Genomic DNA, 17674 nt, shown 5'->3' on the forward strand with positions numbered 1-17674 from the left:
GAAAATCCTATGGACAGAGGAGCCTGGTGGGCTGCAGTCCATGGGGTCGCTAAGAGTTGGACACGACTGAGCGACTTCACTTTCACTTTTCACTTTCATGCATTGGAGAGGGAGATGGCAACCCACCCCAGTGTTCTTGCCTGGAGAATCCCAGGGACGGGGGATCCTGGTGGGCTGCCGTCTATGGGGTCGCACAGTCAGGCACGACTGAAGCGACTTAGCAGCAGCAGCTTGTCTCTTGTAAATGGTCCTGTAGTGCATGCTTACTTGCATCTGCGGCTTTTAAATCTTGTATTCTCTGCATATACTCTTCATTTGTTCCTTGCGGATCATGTACAAACTTCATTTTTCCTTCTAAAGGTACTTCTGTGCGTTCCTCTATAGTGGCTGTTACCATTTACATTCCACCAGCAACATGAAAGGATATGGTGTCCTTTTTACCGTGGCCTCACTACTGTTTATTTTTGTAGACATTTTCATTATGGCCATTCACAGTGGGCAAATTAATTTCTCAATCTGGGTGTCTGTAACAGTTTGCAATATTGAACATGTTTTCAAGGGCTTTCTTTCAAAACAAATAGTGTGAGTAAAACTAACTGTCGAAATTACATTTTTCATGCTCTCCCTAGTTTTTGTCTTCCCTGCTTACCAATGTGATTTTTTGAGGGCAGTTGTGATTTACAGCCCATCAGTCTGGGTAAAAGTAACTGCATATAAGCAATAATTCCTTGTTGTGCTGTGCACCTCTCTATAATGGTTTTTACCATTTATTTTCCACCACCTCCATAAAAGGGCTCCCTCTCCTCCATTCCTATCCCACCATTTAATCTTTACCTCTCCATAATGGCTCTCACTGTTTAGATCCCGCCATCTCCATCAAAGGAAGACCTCTTCTCTATGCCTATCCCACCATTAATTCTTAGAAAGTGAAACTGAAAGTCGCTCGCTCATGTTCAACTCTTTGGGATCCCGTGGACTATACAGTCCATGGAATTCTCCAGGCCAGAATACTGGAGTGGGTAGCCTTTCCCTTCTCCAGGGGATCTAGGGATCAAACCCAGGTCTCCTGGACTGCAGGCGGATTCTTTACCAGCTGAGCTACAAGGGGAGCCCATTTATTATTTGTCTTAATAATTTGTGATGTTCAGCACCTTTTCATGGGCTGTATTTTAAATAATGTGGTTGAATCTACTGTGGGAATATGGTTCTAGTCTGCCCAGTTTTTAATTTTTGTTTGTGGCTCACTCATGTTTTTATTTCAGGTATCAATAGAGCCAGGCAGTCCCCGTGTATATTAAAGGCCCCTGATTTTATTGTTGTTCAGTCACCAGATCATACCCAATTCTTTGTGACCTCATGGACTGTAGCACACCAGGCTCCTCTGTCCTTCATTATCTCCTGGAGTTTGTTCAAGCTCATGTCCATTGAGTCGGTGATGCCATCCAACCATCTCATCCTCTGTCGTCCCCTTCTCCTCCTGCCTTCAATCTTTCCCAGCATGAAGGTCTTTTCCAATGAGTCTGCTCTTTGCATCAGGTGGCCAAAGTATTGGAGCTTCAGCTTCAGCAACAGTCCTTCCAATGTATATTCAGGACTGAATTCCTTCAAGATTGAGAATTTGATCTCCTTCCAGTTCAAGGGACTCTCAAGAGTCTTCTCCAGCACCACAGTTCAAAGCATTAATTCTTTCACTTTCAACCTTCTTTATGGTCCAACTCTCACATCCCTACATGACTACTGGAAAAAACATAGCTTTGACTGTACAGACTTTTGTTGGCAAAATGGTGTCTCTGCTTTTCCAGATGCTGCCTCTGTTTGTCGTAACTTACCTTTCAAGGAGCAAGTGTCTCTTAATTTCAAGACTGCAGTCATTGTCTGCAGTGTTCTTGTTGCCCCCCAAATAAAATTTGTCACTGCTTCCACTTCCCCCCTTTTATTTGCCATGAGTTGATGCGACCAAACCATTTTCTTAGTTTTTTGAATGTTGAGTTTTAGTCAGCTTTTTCACTCTCCTCTTTCACCTTTATCAAGAGGCTCTTTAGTTTCTCTCCAGTTTCTGTTATTAAAGTGGTATCATCTGCATATATGAGGTTGTGGATATTTCTTCCAGAAATCTTGGTTTCAGCTTGTGATTTATCCAGCCTGACATTTCCCATTATATACTCTGTATATAAGTTAAATAAGCAGAGTGACAACATATAGCCTTGATGTACTCCTTTCCCAGCTTTGAACCAGACAGTGTTCCATGACTGGTTCTAACTGTTAACTCTTGATCCGCATACAGGTTTCTTAGGTGACAGGTAAGGTGGTCTGGTAATCCCATCTCTTTTAGAATTTTTCACAGTTCATTGTGATCCACACATTCAAAGGCTTTAGATAGTTCATGAAGCAGAAGTAGATGCTGAAGCTGAATTATAATATTCTGGCCACCTGATATGAAGAGCAGACTCATTGGAAAAGACCCTGATGCTGGGAGGGATTGAAGGCAGGAGGAGAAGGGGACGACAGAGGATGAGATGGCTGGATGGCATCACTGACTCGATGGACATGAGTTTGAGTAAATTTTGGGAGTTGGTGAAGGACAAAGAAGCCTGGCGTGTTGTAGTCCATGCAAAGAGTTGGACAACCACCTCAGTTCAGTTCAGTTCAGTCGCTCAGTCATGTCCGACTCTTTGCGACCCCATGAATCGCAGCATTCCAGGCCTCCCTGTCCATCATCAACTCCCGGAGTTCACTCAGACTCACGTCCATCGAGTCCATGATACCATCCAGCCATCTCATCCTGTCATCCCCTTCTCCTCCTGCCCCCAATCCCTCCCAGCATCAGAGTCTTTTCCAATGAGTCAACTCCGCGTGAGGTGGCCAAAGTACTGGAGTTTCAGCTTTAGCATCATTCCTTCCAAAGAAATCCCAGGGCTGATCTCCTTCAGAATGGACTGGTTGGATCTCCTTGCAGTCCAAGGGACTCTCAAGAGTCTTCTCCAACACCACAGATCAAAAGCATCAATTCTTCGGCTCTCAGCCTTCTTCACAGTCCAACTCTCACATCCATACATGACCACAGGAAAAACCATAGCCTTGACTAGACGGACCTTAGTCGGCAAAGTAATGTCTCTGCTTTTGAATATACTATCTAGGTTGGTCATAACTTTTCTTCCAAGGAGTAAGCGTCTTTTAATTTCATGGCTGCAGTCACCATCATAGTAGTCTCTTATGATCCTTTGTATTCCTGTGTTGTCTGTTGTGATCGTTCCATTTTCATTTCTAATTTTATTGATTTGATTTTTCTCTCTTTGCTTCTTGATGAGTCTGGCTAATGGTCTGTCCATTTTATTTATCCTTTCAAAGAACCAGCTTTTGGCTTTGTTGATTTTTGCTATGGTCTCTTTTGTTTCTTTTGCATTTATTTCTGCCCTAATGTTTTAAGATTTCTTTCCTTCTACTAACTCTGGGGTCCTCCATTTCTTCCTTTTCTAGTTGCTTTAGGTGCAGAGTTAGGTTATTTATTTGACTTTTTTCTTATTTCTTGAGGTATGCCTGTATTGCTATGAACTTTCCTCTTAGCACTGTTTTTATAGTGTCCCACAGGTTTTGGGTTGTTGTGTTTTCATTTTCATTCATTTCTATGCATATTTTTATTTTTTTATTTCTTCTGTGATTTGTTGGTTATTCAGAAGCATGTTGTTCAGCCTCCATATGTTGGAATTTTTAATAGTTTTTCTCCTGTAATTGAGATCTAATCTTAATGCATTATGGTCAGAAAAGATGCTTGGAATGATTTCAATTTTTTTGAATTTATCAAGGTTAGATTTATGGCCCAGGATGTGATCTATCCTGGAGAAGGTTCCATGCGCACTTGAGAAAAAGGTGAAATTCATTGTTTTGGGGTGAACTGCCCTATAGATATCAATTAGGTCTAACTGGCCTATTGTATCATTTAAAGTTTGCGTTTCTTTGTTAATTTTCTGTTTAATTGATCTGTCCATAGATGTGAGTGGGATATTAAAGTCTCCCACTATTATTGTGTTATTGTTAATTTCCCCTTTCACACTTGTTAGCATTTGTCTTACATATTGCGGTGCTCCTATGTTGGGTGCATATATATTTATAATTGTTATATATATCTTCTTCTTGGATTGATCCTTTAATCATTATGTAGTGGCCTTCTTTGTCTCTTTTCACAGCCTTTGTTTTAAAGTCTATTTTATTGGATATGAGTATTGCTACTCCTGCTTTCTTTTGGTCTCTATTTGTGTGGAATATCTTTTTCCAGCCCTTCACTTTCAGTCTGTATGTGTCCTGTGTTTTGAGGTGGGTCTCTTGTAGGCAGCATATATAGGGGTCTTGTTTTTGTATCCATTCAGCCAGTCTTTGTCTTTTGGTTGGGGCATTCAACCCATTTACGTTTAAGGTAATTATTGATAAGTATGATCCCATTGCCATTTACTTTATTGTTTTGGGTTCAGGTTTATATGCCCTTTTTGTGTTTCCTGTCTAGAGAAGATCCTTTAGCATTTGTTGGAGAGCTGGTTTGGTGGTGCTGAATTCCCTCAGCTTTTGCTTGTCTGGAAAGCTCTTGATTTCTCCTTCATATTTGAATGAGATCCTTGCTGGGTACAGTAATCTGAGCTGTAGGTTATTTTCTTTCATCACTTTAAGTATGTCTTGCCATTCCCTCCTGGCCTGAAGAGTTTCTATTGAAAGATCTGCAGTTATCCTTATGGGAATCCCCTTGTGTGTTATTTGTTGTTTTTCCCTTGCTGCTTTTAATATTTGTTTTTTGTGTTTGATCTTTGTTAATTTGATTACTTTGTGTCTTGGGGTGTTTTGCCTTGGGTTTATCCTGTTTGGAACTCTCTGGGTTTCTTGGACTTGAGTGATTATTTCCTTCCCCATTTTAGGGAAGGTTTCAACTATTATCTCCTCAAGTATTTTCTCATGGTCTTTTTTTTGTCTTCTTCTTCTGGGACTCCTATAATTTGAATGTTGGAGCATTTCATATTGTCCTGGGGGTCTCTGAGATTGTCCTCATTTCTTTTAATTCATTTTCTTTTTTCCTCTGATTCATTTATTTCTACCATTCTATCTTCTATTTCACTAATCCTATCTTCTGCCTCTGTTATTCTACTATTTGTTGCCTCCAGAGTGTTTCTGATCTCATTTATTGCATTATTCATTATATATTGACTTTTTTCTTTCTTCTAGGTCCTTGTTAAACCTTTCTTGCATCTTCTCCAGGCTATTTATCTGTGATTCCATTTTGATTTCAAGATTTTGGATCATTTTCACTATCATTATTCAGAATTCTTTCTCAGGTAGATTCCGTATCTCTTCCTCTTTTGTTTGGTTTGGTGGGCATTTCTCCTGTTCCTTTACCTGCTGGGTATTCCTCTGTCTCTTCATCTTGGTTATATTGCTGCGTTTGGGGTGGCCTTTCTGTATTCTGGGAATTTGTGGAGTTCTCTTTATTATGGAGTTTCCTCGCTTTGGGTGGGGTTGTATTGGTGGCTTGTCAAGGTTTCTTGGTTAGGGACGCTTGTGTTGGAGTCCTGGTGGGTGGAGCTGGATTTCTTCTCTCTGGAGTGCAATGAAGTGTCCAGTAATGAGTTATGAGACGTCAATGGTTTTGGAGTAACTTGAGCTGCCTGTATATTGAAGCTCAGGGGTGTGTTCCTGTGCTGCTGGAGAATTTGCGTGGTATGTCTTGCTCTGGAACTTGTTGGCCCTTGGGTGGTACTTGGTTTCAGTGTAGGTATGGAGGCATTTGATGAGTTCCTATTGATTAATGTTCCCTGGATTCAGGAGTTCTCTGATGTTCTCAGGATTTGGACTTAAGCCTCCTGCTTCTGGTTTTCAGTTTTATTTTTACAGTAGCCTCGAGACTTCTCCATCTATACAGCACTGATGATAAAACATCTAGGTTAAAGATGAAAAGTTTCTCCACATTGAGGGACACCCAGAGGTTCACTGAGTTATATGGAGAAGAGAAGAGGGAGGGGGTAGTTAGAGGTGACTGGAATGAGATGAAGTGGGATCAAAAGAGGAGAGAGCAAGCTAGCCAGTAATCACTTCCTTATGTGCTCTCCACAGTCTGGACCACTCAGAGATGTTCATGGAGTTATACAGGGAAAAGGAGAGGGAGGAAGTAGACAGGGGTGGCCAGGAGGATAAAAGAGGGAAATGAAAAGGAGAGAGACAGACCCAGCCAGTAACCAGTTCCCTAAGTGTTCTCCACCATCTGGAACACACAGAGATTCACAGAGTTGGGTAGAGAAGAGAAGGGAGAGGGAGGAGGCAGAGACAACCGGGTGGAGAAAAAGGAGAGTCCAAAGGAGGAGAGAGTGGTCAAGCCAGTAATCTCGCTCTCAGGTAAAATTGGGTACTGAAGATTGGGTTTTTCAATGTACAAAATTGACAACAAATACCAAAAAGCAAAGATTAAAAATCTAGAGTAGAGGTTGGATTTTCAAAAATACAATATTAAAGAAAAGAAGAAGAAAAACCAAAGTCATAAGAATTATTTAAAAAAAAAAAAACAGCCACTATATATATATATATGGCATTTGCTTTAAAAATAGGGTCTTTTTTTTTGAAAAGTAATAGTAGGTTACAAAAATTAAAATTAAAGGAGAAATAGAGGACTTAATTTTTAAAGTTTAAAAAAAAGATGAAAAAACAAACAACAACATCAACCAAAAAAAAGAAAGAGAATGGTCATAAAAATAGTAAAGATATTTCTGTGACTTTCTCTGGTGTTGTGGGCAGTGTGGGGTCACTTCCAAGGCAGTTCCCTCTGTTTAGCTTCTTCTGTTTGCTGGTCTCTTCCGTGTCTGAATTCTGCCCTGACACAAGGTGGGTGGTGGTGGACCCTTTTTTTTTTTTTAGGCTCACTTGTTCAGTCGCGCTGTGGGGAGGGAGGGATGCTGCAAACAAATAACACTGGCGTGTGCTCGCAGTGTCTCAGCCACGCTGGGCATGCCCCTGCACACGGCGCACACCGCTCAGGCTCTACGTTGCTCCGCCGGGAATTGTCTGAGGCCGGCCATAGGCTGCATGCACCTCCCTGGTCTAAGCCGCTCAGGCTCGGCTCTCAGGTAGCCCTCAGAGGCGCAGATTTGGTTGGGCCTGCGTTTTGTGCCCTTCCTAGGACCGAGTAGCTCAGGTGTTTGGCAAGCACAGTCACTGTGACTTATCACCTTTCCCTGCTGCTCAGTTTTCTGGGTGTACCACTGGCGCTCCTTGTCAGGTGGATGGTGACTGTCCAGGACCCCAAGAAGTCTTAGCAAAGAAGCCTGCTTGCAGTTTGGTAGGTAAAGTCTCTCTGGGGCTGCAATTGCCCCCTTCCAACCCTTAAAGCTCTGGCTGCCTGTCACCAGAGGGGGATGGTCTGCAGCCGGCTATTTCTGTTCTGTCCTTTGTTCTGTGCATGGTCCTGGTGGTGTCTTATGTTAGAGCTTTTCGCGTGGTAGCTTTCCCACAGACTGGTATGCTAGCCCAAGTTAGTTCACTCTGGTTACACTCGCGGCATTCCGTCCTGATTCTTAAAAAGCACTGCAGCCGGCGCCTCCCTGCCCAGCCCCGACTTGCTAGTGGCGGATGCAGGCATCTGCGCTGCTTCTCCGCTGGGGGAGTTACCGTTGGGCTCGTCATCTGTTGGTTTTAATTATTTATTTTTCTTCCCTGTTATGTTGCCCTCTGTGCTTCCAAGGCTCCCCACAGACTCAGCAGCGAGAGTGTTTCCTGGTGTTTGGAAACTTCTCTCTTTTTAAGACTCCCTTCCCGGGACGGAGCTCCCTCCCTACCTCCTTTGTCTCTTTTTTCGTCTTTTATATTTTTCCTACCTGTTTTTGAAGACAATGATCTGCTTTTCTGGGTGCCTGATGTCCTCTGCCAGCATTCAGAAGTTGTTTTGTAGAATTTACTCAGCGCTGAAATGTTCTTTTGATGAATTTGTGGGGGAGAAAGTGGTCTCCCCGTCCTATTCTCCGCCATCTTCTTCTGATTAACTCTTAAGGCTCTGGTTGCCTGAGAAACCTGATTTGGGCATGAAGGAATGCTGCCCTCTTGTGGCTGTTTTCCATAACAACACCTTTAAAACTGCAGTTCAGCTCAGCTCAGTTCATTTCAGTCCCTCAGTCCTGTCCCATGGACTGCAGCACGCCAGGCCTCCCTGTGCATCACCAACTCCCGGAGTTTACTCAAACTCATGTCCATTGAGTCGGTGATGCCATCCAGCTATCTCATCCTCTGTCATCCCCTTCTCCTCCCACCTTCAATTATTCCCAGCATCAGGGTCTTTTCCAATGAGTGAGTTCTTGGCATCAGGGGGCCAAAGTATGGGAGTTTCAGCTTCAGCATCAGTCTTTCCAATGAATATTCAGGGCTGATTTCCTTTAGGATGGACTGGTTTGATCTTGTTGGAACTAATGGGCACCTAATATTTACAAGGCCTTTGGGGCTGTAAATGACACCTGCCCTCAAGCAATGTCCCTGGGTTAATTACCAAAAAATAATTCAAAACAGGGCTGACTTTTAAGAAGCCAGTTTCAAGAGGTAAAATGTATTCACAACAAGTAAAGTATTAGAACACATGCAAAAACACTCCACTAACTACTAAATCAATGCAAATCAAAACTATAGTGAGAAATCACCTCCCACTTGTCACAATGACCATCATTAAAAAGATCTCCAAATTCCTGAAGAGCCTCTGAGTGTTAGTGTGTCTTAGTCTCCCCAAGTTTCTCCCAATATAGTAAATGGTACCAACTTCCACCTACTGACTAGGCCCTGGACCCCTGAAAAGCATATCAGTGTTAGTGTGTCTTCATTTCCCCAAGTCACTCCCGTTTTAGTAAATGATACCAGCTTCCACCTACCAATCAGGCCCCCAAACTCTGAGCAGCATCTCAGTGTGAGTGTGTCTTCCCAACTCTCTGCCATGTTAGTGTACGGTCAAAACTCCCACTTACTAATCAGGCACTAAACCCCTGATCAAAATCTCAGTGTGAGAGTATCTTCTCCTGCACTGAGGGTGTAGGGTAGAGGGGATCCTCCTACGTCTTGGTGAGGGGACACGTGGTGAAGCCATCATGGAAAACAGCACGAAGCTTCCTTAAAAAACTAAACACAGATCAACCATAGGATGAGGCAATCCCACTGCTGGGCTCAGATCTGGAGAAAACTAAAATTTAAAATGACAATGTATCCCTATTTTTAGGGCAGCACTATTTATAATAGTGAAAACAAGCAAAGTGTCCATTGACAGAACAGTGAAGACCAAGTGGTGCATTGCACAATGGGATATTATTCAGCCATGAAGCGGAACAAAAGCACGCCACCAGCAGCAGCATGGATGACCCCAGAGAGTATCACACTAAGTGAAGTAACTCAGAGGTAGAAAGATAAATATCGTAAGATATCACTTACCTATAAATTCATACAAATGAACTAATTTAAAAACAGAAACAACTCACAAAGTTAGAAAACCAACTAGTCATTATAAAGAAAAACAGTTAGGTGGGAGGGAAAATTAAGCCTGGTGCTCAGTCACTTCAGTCCTCTCTGATTCTGAAACCCCATGGACTGTAGCCCATAAGGCTTCTCTGTCCACAGGATTTCCCAGGCAAGAGTACTGGAGTGGGTACAATTTTCTTCTCCAGGGGTCTTCCTGACCCAGGGATTGAACCCCGGTTTCCGGCCTTGAAGGCGGAGTCTTTACCATCTGAGCCATGTGAATGCTTCCGAACCTGATGCTCCCTCTCAGGGTCCAGCTCACGGGGCAATCCGTCCTCTCAACATGCTGAAGAGCATCTCAGGGTCACTGTGTCCTCTTCTCCCCAAGTCTCTCCCACCTTAGTAACTGGTACCAACCTCCACCTAGTGATCACTTTCCAAACCCCTGAACAGCGTCTGTGTGTTAGTGTGTCCTCTTCTCCCAAAGTCTCTTCTGTACTAGTAACTGGTACCAACCTCCACCTCCTGATCGGGCCCAAAGGCCTGAGCAGCCTCTCAGTGAGTGTGCCTGCTTCTCGCCAAGCCTCTCCCACGGTAGTAAATGGCACCAGCTCCCAGGTACTGATTCGGCCCCGCACCCCTAAACACAGCTCAGTGTGAACGTGTCCTCTTCTCCCCAAGTCTCACACGTCTTAGTAAATGGTACGAACTTCCACCTTCCGATCAGGCCCCAAATCCCAGAAGAGCGTCTGAGTGTCAGTGTGTCTTATTCTCCCCAAGTTTCTCCCAATTTAGTAAACGGTACCAACTTCCACCTACGGATGAGGCCCTAACCCCTGCAGAGCACCTTCTCCCCAGGCGCAGCCCCCATGAGGTGTGTCCCGGGGGCAGGGGCAGCTACCTGAGTCGAGCTAGGATCATGGATTCCTTTTCCTTCGAACAAGGTGTGTGGCCAGTGGCACTCGAGTTGGCTCCACCCGTGAGTCAGGATACAGCATTCCCGTGTCCCTGGCGACCCCAAGTGGGGTGGAGAAAGGGCACAGCAGCTGGGGCTGAAGGTCCACGCCAGCCTCTGCAGGGAGGTCCTGCCAGCGTGGACAAGGCCCTGAGCCCTCCCCACAAGGAGGAGAGCTTGAGTGGATGCCCTCAAAGTGCTGCCTCCCCCGGGGGGGCAGCATCAGATATCACCCCCCGGACAGGAGCAGCGGGACAGGCAGGGGCGTCATGTGTGTGCTCTGCCGGCCGCTGTAAGTTCTGTTCCTCGTCACCCTGCTTCAACGCTGGCTATGCCAAACTTTATACGCTGGGCCAAGTCTTTCAGTCTTGTCCGACTTTTAAGACCCTCTTGACCGTAGCCCGCCAGGCTCCTCTGTCCCTGGGATTCTCCAGGCAAGAATACAAGAGCGGGTTGCCATGCCCTCTTCCAGGGGACCTTCCCCACCCAGGAATCAAGCCTGCATCTCTTATGCCTCCTGCATCGGCAGGCGGGTTCTTTATCACTAGTGCCCCCTGGGAAGCCCCGTTCCAAACTTTAGGACCATAAACAAATGGGACTGTTTTCTAATACGCGCGTGTGCTTGTTTCACTGGCTCTGTTGCTTTGGGGTTGTAACCACTATACCTCCCCCAGGGACCTCAACCCCCGTGACTTTGGGGGATGGGGCCCTGGGCCGCAGAAGCCCCCTGGGGTCTGCCTGGTCCACATCTTTGTCTCCTGCCCTGCGGGGCGGGGGGGGGGGCGTCAGAGGAGGTTCCCCACCACCTTCCGCACACACATTGCCTGCCTGACAATACTGGGGTCCCCCCTGGAGCATGTCGCCTCCCCACAACCCCCCCAAAGGAGGCACTGCTGAGGCTCTGAGGAAACAGCAGGCAGAACTGTCCCTGAGGGGGGTCCAACCTGGGTGGAGGGGTGGAGGGCCCAGCCCACGTGGGTCCCCAGGCACAGCAGCCCCAGCCCCACGCTCACTCTGACCCTCATGTTCCACCCCTCCCCCACGCCCCTGCACCCCCGCCAGGCCCCACCTCCTGTGTCCAGCGGCCCCCGCCCCTCCCCTCCCAGGGTCCTTTCCACCTTTCCCCTCCTCTTGTCTCTTGATTTGTCTTGGTGTGTCTCTGACTCTCTGTTTTTCTGTCTCTCTCTCTGTCCACCATGTCCCCTCCCTAGCTCAGCGATCATCTGGAGAGTCTATGAGCTCCTAAATGATGCTGAAGTCAGGGTGGAGGGAGCGTGCACCTTCAAGTCACTGGATGATGATCTAACGCCCGTCAGAGCTGGGAGCTGCCGGAAGGAAGAGTTTTTTCCCTGCCTATCTTGGGCTGTCTTCTGGGGCTCTGTAACAAAGAACAGATTCACAAGAGAAAAGCACATAGATTTATTTCAGGAAAGCTTTTATGACATGGGAGCCCTCCTCAGGAGATGCAGACCCCAGTGGCCTAAGTGTTCTCTCTAAGCTGAGAGAAGAGGTGACTGTGGAAAAGTAAGTCAGCACACAAGGCAGTAATGTTAACAAGGAACCACCCTGACACCCTCTTCGGTGATGAGACTGTCTCTCCTCCCAGTTCAGGGAAAGTGGCTCACCTTCCTGCGTTCAGGAAGGGGATCCAAGCGCCCTTAGCTCAGAATGCTCTTGCGTGTTCAGGGGCACACGTTCTGCCACCCCCCAGAGCGAGGAACCAGGCTCCAGGCTGTGGGAGCGTCAGGATCCCAGGGTCCCCACCTCACCTGCAGCCCCACCTACTGCATGGGTCCCGGGGCTGCAGGGGGTTCTGTCCAGGGAGGCCCCGCAGCTGGGGGCCACATGGACCGGTGTGGGGCGCGGTCGAGTGTGGGATGGCGGGGGTGGCTCCCAGCCTGGGTCCTCACTGACAATGGGGTCACGTTAGGGTTAGGCCCCTCAGGGGCCCTTATCTTCTCTTAAAATCAGGAGACAGTTGTTGGAGAGGCCAGCCTATGCTCATTGCTACATCCCTGACTCTGGACGCAGGGCCAAGGGAGGGACTTGGGCCCAGGGATCCAAAGAAAGGCTTGCTGCTGGTCCCTCCAGCTGTGGAGCCGGCCCAGGGCTGGGGCAGACCCACTCCCTGGAGGGAATGGGTGCCCCCAGGACAGGCCACACTGGGAGTGAACACTGGCAGCGATTCCGGGGGCCCACGCCCTCCCCCAGCCAAGCACCAGAGGAGCTCAGCTTTCCCGAGCTGAGCGCCTTCAAGACAGGCCGGGCCAAATGGGCGCCCAGGACAAAAATAGCCATCAGATGACCAGAGGGTTGGCTCCCCACCCTGTCTAAGGCAAGCTGCTTGCAGCAGCTGCAGCTAAAAATAGGCGAGAAGGGGGCTGGTCTTCGGCAGAAGCACAGGGGGTTAGTCCCGGCGACCGCAGGTGGGCCATGCAGTCGCTGCGCTTCATCTCCGCGGTGGCCCTGGTGTCCCACCCCCCGGGGGCCCAGCAGAGCCTGGACGCCGTGGCCCACAATCTATACCCACTGCTCTTCAAAGCCAGCTACCTGCTGGAGCAGTCCGCTGTGATCCGCCTTCTTCTCGACCGCTGGCCGCTGGAGGAGTTCCGGCTGGGCCCTCTGCTGAGTCCGAGCGCGGACCACGCGGGGGACCTGCGGGACCGGGCCTGCCGGGCCTGCCTGGAGGCCTGCGTGCACGGCCTGGCCGATCACGTGCTCCAGGGCGGGGGCCGCCGGCGGCTGCGGGTGGCTGACCTCACGGGCATCCGAGATGTGCAGGTGCAGAGGTGCCCGTGCGGGCGGCCGCTGGGCAGGTGGGGCCGGACGGAGCTGCTGGCCAGGACCTGCTGCGAGCTGCAGGAGCAGCCCTGCGCCACCCGGCGCCCCGTCGAGGTCCTGGCCGACGTCTTCGTCACCGCGGGCAACTTTGAGGTGGTGGCGCGCGCCCTGGGGCCGGCGGGCCCCGGCCCTCTGCGCGTACGCTGCCTCTCGCTGCGGGCGGACAGCTTGGACCCGGGGCGGCTGCTGCACGTGCTGCGCCTGGCGGGGCCCAGCGAGCTGCGCCGGCTGGAGGTGGTGCACAACGTGCGTCTGCACGCGGGCCACGTGCAGCAGCTGCTGGCCCAGGGGGGCTTCCCGCGGCTGGTCTCACTCACCCTGCCCGCCAAGGCCTTTGACGCGCCCCCCGCCAGCACCCCTGCCCCTGACAGCGAGGAGCCCCTGCTCGCCTCCATCGCCTGGGCGCTCAGCAGGAGGACGCAGCTCACGGAGCTGCACGTGGCCTTCTCCACGCTGACCGGGAAGCTGCAGACACTGCTTGGGTGAGTCTGGGGTGACAGGAAGGAGCGGGCAGGGGCGGGTGGCATCTGCCCTCAGCCCCTCAGCCCAGGTCAGGGCAGCCCAGGGCTGGGCGCAGACCTGGTTACTTATGAGGCCCAAGGCCCGGTCCCTGTGGATTTTGCCCACCCCAGAGCAGCCAGAGAGGACCCATGGGGAGGGAGGAAGCCCAGCTGGGACTGGCGTTGGGGGCCACCTGGGAGTCCCATGCCTCAAGGGAGACTCTCCAGGTGGTAAGGAAAAGACAAGAGTCCTGAGTAGCAAGCAGGCAACATAGAAGTAACTCTATCACAGTGTATTAATTACCTTTTGGTGTAACAAATCACCCCGGTGCTAGGGCTTCAGCTCATTTCCATGGTTGTCAGTGAAAAAAAGTGAAAAGTGCAAGTCGCTCGGTCGTGTCCGACTCTTTGCAACCCATGGACTCTATGGAATTCTCCAGGATTCCAGTCCATGGAATTCTCCAGGCCGGAATACTGGAGTGGGTAGCCTTTCCCTTCTCCAGGGGATCTTCCCAACCCAGGGATCGAACCCAGGTCTCCTGCATTGCAAGTGGATACTTTACCAGCTGAGCCACAAGGGAAGCCCAAGAATACTGGAGTGGGTAGCCTATCGCTTCTCCAGGGGATCTTCCCAACCCAGGAATCAAGCTGGGGTCTTCCGCATTGCAAGCAGATTCTTTACCATCTGAGCTACAGGAGACCACAACTCCTTGGCTCATGGACCCCTCCACAAGCCCTCTGGCTCCTGTAACCTTCCCTGCAGAGTACGACACTGATGCTGCCGCTCACAGTGTGGTGAGGGTACCACTGAGGATCGCCACCTTGGCGGCCACCAGCTGTGAATATACTTACAAAAATTATGGAAAATAACCCCTCGTTTCTTGAGCCCATGACTGTGAGGATGTCTCCTCTGGTTTAGGGAGCGCTTGGCTTACCAGAATTTTCCCTTTAGGCAGTGGCTGGCCAGGGCCTGCACGGCCTCTATTCCCTGGGGCACCTGGGCTCCCCGCCCCATCCCCAACCCCGGCTCCTCAACCAGGTAGTTGCCCAGCTCAGGAAAGGCGGGCCCTGAACCCACACACAAACACGACTGCCGTGTGGCAGCACCCTGGGGCCCTCGGGACGGTCCTGCATTTGTGGTGCCTGGGGAAGTGTGTTCACAACCAGACGACCCGGCACAAGCCCACAGGGCCGTCTCGTTGGCCCCGCCCTGACCTCACCTGTCTCCCCTGACCCTCTGCTCTGCACACTCTCTGAGAGCCCGTCCAAAGCCCCAGAAGCTCCAGGCGTGCGGTGTGTCAGGCCTAAGTGGGAGGGAGTAGACGGCCGTGTGGTCAGGGAAGGCCGGTTTCCAAAGTGACCTTTGAGCGGAGACCTGGCCCCTGAGTGCGTGGAGGGCTAGGGGAGAGTGAACCTGCAGGACCGCTGAAGGTGAAGGGCCTGAGCTGGGGCTGCAGCCGGCTCTGGGAGCCACAGACGGTGCAGCCTGGGCTGGGGGCTGAAGGACAGGTGAGGAAGGGAGCAGGGGGGAGGAACGGGGGGAGGGAAGAGCCAGGTCAAGCCCTGGAAACTCTGAGCCCGACTTGGGGCAATCAGCCCCACAGGACAAGGGTTGCCCTGGCTCCCTGGGCTCACACTGCAGACCCAGGTGGAGAGACGGGGAGACCAGCAGACAGGGCCGGCCTCCCACGGCCCCCGGGTTGGTGGCTCCCTGGGAAGACTCACTGCTGAGATGCATTACAGCAGACGGCTGTGATGACGGGCACGCATCTGTCTGCCTCCCTCCCACTTAGGCCTGACACACGGCACACCTGCGCCTTCTGGGGCTTTGGACAGGCTCTCAGCGACCAGCTGACTGAAGCCTGAGTGTGCAGAGCTTCAGGAAGACAGGAGATGTCAGGGCAGAGCCAACGAGACGGCCCTGTGGGCTTGTGCCGGGTCGTCTGGTTGTGAGTGTGCTTCCCCAGGCACCACAGATGCAGGGCTGTCCCGAGGGTCCCCGGGCGCCGCCACGCGGCAGTCGTGTTTGTGTGTGGGCTCGGGGCCCGCCTTTCCGGACACATGGGAGCACATTGGAGATCCAGGCCCAGGGGTTTCACTTGGGGCTTGCTGGGAGGGCACCTCAGCCTGGCATGCACGGAGATTTCAGATCCCAGAAGGAGGCCTGTGTCAGCAGGCACCACATTGCTTGTGTGTACAGCTCAGGCCAGGGGCCCCTTTTCGGGTGAAGGGGGGGCCTTTCCCAAATCCAAGCTCCCAGATACACGTTGGCAGTCAGGCCTGCCCTTTGACCCTTTTCCATACAGGAGGCCCCCTAAGGGTGGGGAAGGGCAGCCAGGGAGAGGGCTCCTTATGGATGGATGTGGGCATGAGAGAGATGGCGGTGGAAACACTCCGCACAGCTCAGGGCCTGAGCCACGGCCCGCAGAGCCGCGGTGGGTGGACAGCAGGCACACTGCTGTGTCGGCAGCTGGAAGACCACAGGAGCTCCGGGCCCAGGGTACAGATACAGGGTGAGGTGGAAGAGGAGCCCCAGAGGGCAGGTGGAGAGTGGACCCCCATATCCTGGCACTGGGTGCTCAGCCCAGTGACCCCAGACCCAGGCCAGGAATCCCCAGGGCGGGTGTGGGTCTGTGAGAGCTGCTGAGCGGGGCAAGGACTCCTATTCAGGGCACAGGAGGGTCTTCAGTTCCCTGGCAAGCTAAGAATGGACCCCTCCCTGACCTAGAAACCTGTAGGGTTTCGTTTCCTGCCAATTCACAGGCACTTCACGGCCCCACAACAAGCTTGTGAACACACAGAGCCCTGCTGACAGAAGAAACTGACCACTTTGGTGGCTGAGGACAAAGGCCAGGCCTGTCTTCAGGTAACTCGAGCCGCTACTGCTGGAGGCTACACATTGTCTGGCGGCTCAGCCCTTCCGTTGCACCTGGGCGGCCGCAGACAGGAGGGACAGGAAGGTCTTGCCGTGTTCAGATGCTACTTCATTTACGGGCACTGAAACTTGACTTTCATATCATTTTCACATGTCGCAAAATATTCTCATTTTGATTTGTTCAACTGCTTAAAAATGAAAAACAGTCCTGCTCTGAGGCTGAGTGGAGTCCCGGGTAGGTGGGTGCGGCTCTGAGCCGCAGTCTGCTGTGCCTGGAACAGGATTCACCCCAAGGCTCCAGAGCACCCCGGGGCCTGCTCTCAGCCGCTATTTCCCACCTTGCCCGCAGGCCCCTCCGGACGCCGCTGAGAGTCCTGGACGTGGGCAACTGCGCCCTGAACCAGGAAGACATGACCTTCTTGGCGAACTGCATCCACGCGGCCCACCTGGAGGAGCTGGACCTCAGCGGGCACTGTCTGGTGGACCTGTTCCCAGCCACCTTCCACCGGCTGCTGGGCCAGGCAGCCCCCACGCTGAGGGCCCTGACCCTGGAGGAGTGCGGCCTCGAGGACCGGCACGTGGGCGCGCTGAGCCTGGCGCTGGGCACCTGCCGCCAGCTGCGGGAGCTGCGCTTCCTGGGGAACCCGCTGTCGGGCCGCGCGCTCCGGCGCCTCTTCACCGCGCTTTGCGAGCTCCCCCGGCTGCGGTGCGTGGAGTTCCCAGTGCCCCGGGACTGCTACCCCGAGGGCAGCGCCTACCCCCAGGACGAGCTGGCCATGTCCAAGTTCGACCAGCAGAAATACGACGCCATTGCGGCAGACCTGCGCGCGGTGCTGCTGCGCGCCGGCCGGGACGACATCCGGGTTTCCACACCCCTCTTCGGGAGTTTCGACCCAGACATTCAGGAAACCAGCAATGAACTCGGAGCTTTCTTGCTGCAAGCTTTCAAAACCGCTCTAGAAAACTTCTCCAGAGTGCTGAAACAGATGGAGTAGACCCTGCACGTCCGAGGCGGGTGCGTCCGAGGCGGGTGCGTCCGAGGCGGGTGCG

At 51.4% G+C, this 17674-nt stretch overlaps 1 protein-coding gene across 1 annotated transcript in view; it reads left to right on the forward strand.

Annotated features, from left to right (window-relative positions):
- The first annotated feature begins 12786 nt into the window (after nucleotides 1–12786).
- LRRC14B (leucine rich repeat containing 14B) overlaps nucleotides 12787–17674 on the forward strand; it is a 5686-nt gene continuing 798 nt past the window's right edge. The window contains exons 1-2 of the mRNA XM_040262797.1: nucleotides 12787–13731; nucleotides 16974–17639. Coding sequence (XP_040118731.1) covers nucleotides 12842–13731; nucleotides 16974–17619 — 1536 coding nt within the window. The 5' untranslated portion in view covers nucleotides 12787–12841 and the 3' untranslated portion in view covers nucleotides 17620–17639. The remainder of the gene's footprint in view (nucleotides 13732–16973; nucleotides 17640–17674) is intronic.

The sequence above is a fragment of the Oryx dammah genome, unplaced genomic scaffold, assembly GCF_014754425.2.
Source record: "Oryx dammah isolate SB20612 unplaced genomic scaffold, SCBI_Odam_1.1 HiC_scaffold_20, whole genome shotgun sequence".
In the NCBI taxonomy this organism is placed as follows: Eukaryota; Metazoa; Chordata; class Mammalia; order Artiodactyla; family Bovidae; genus Oryx; species Oryx dammah.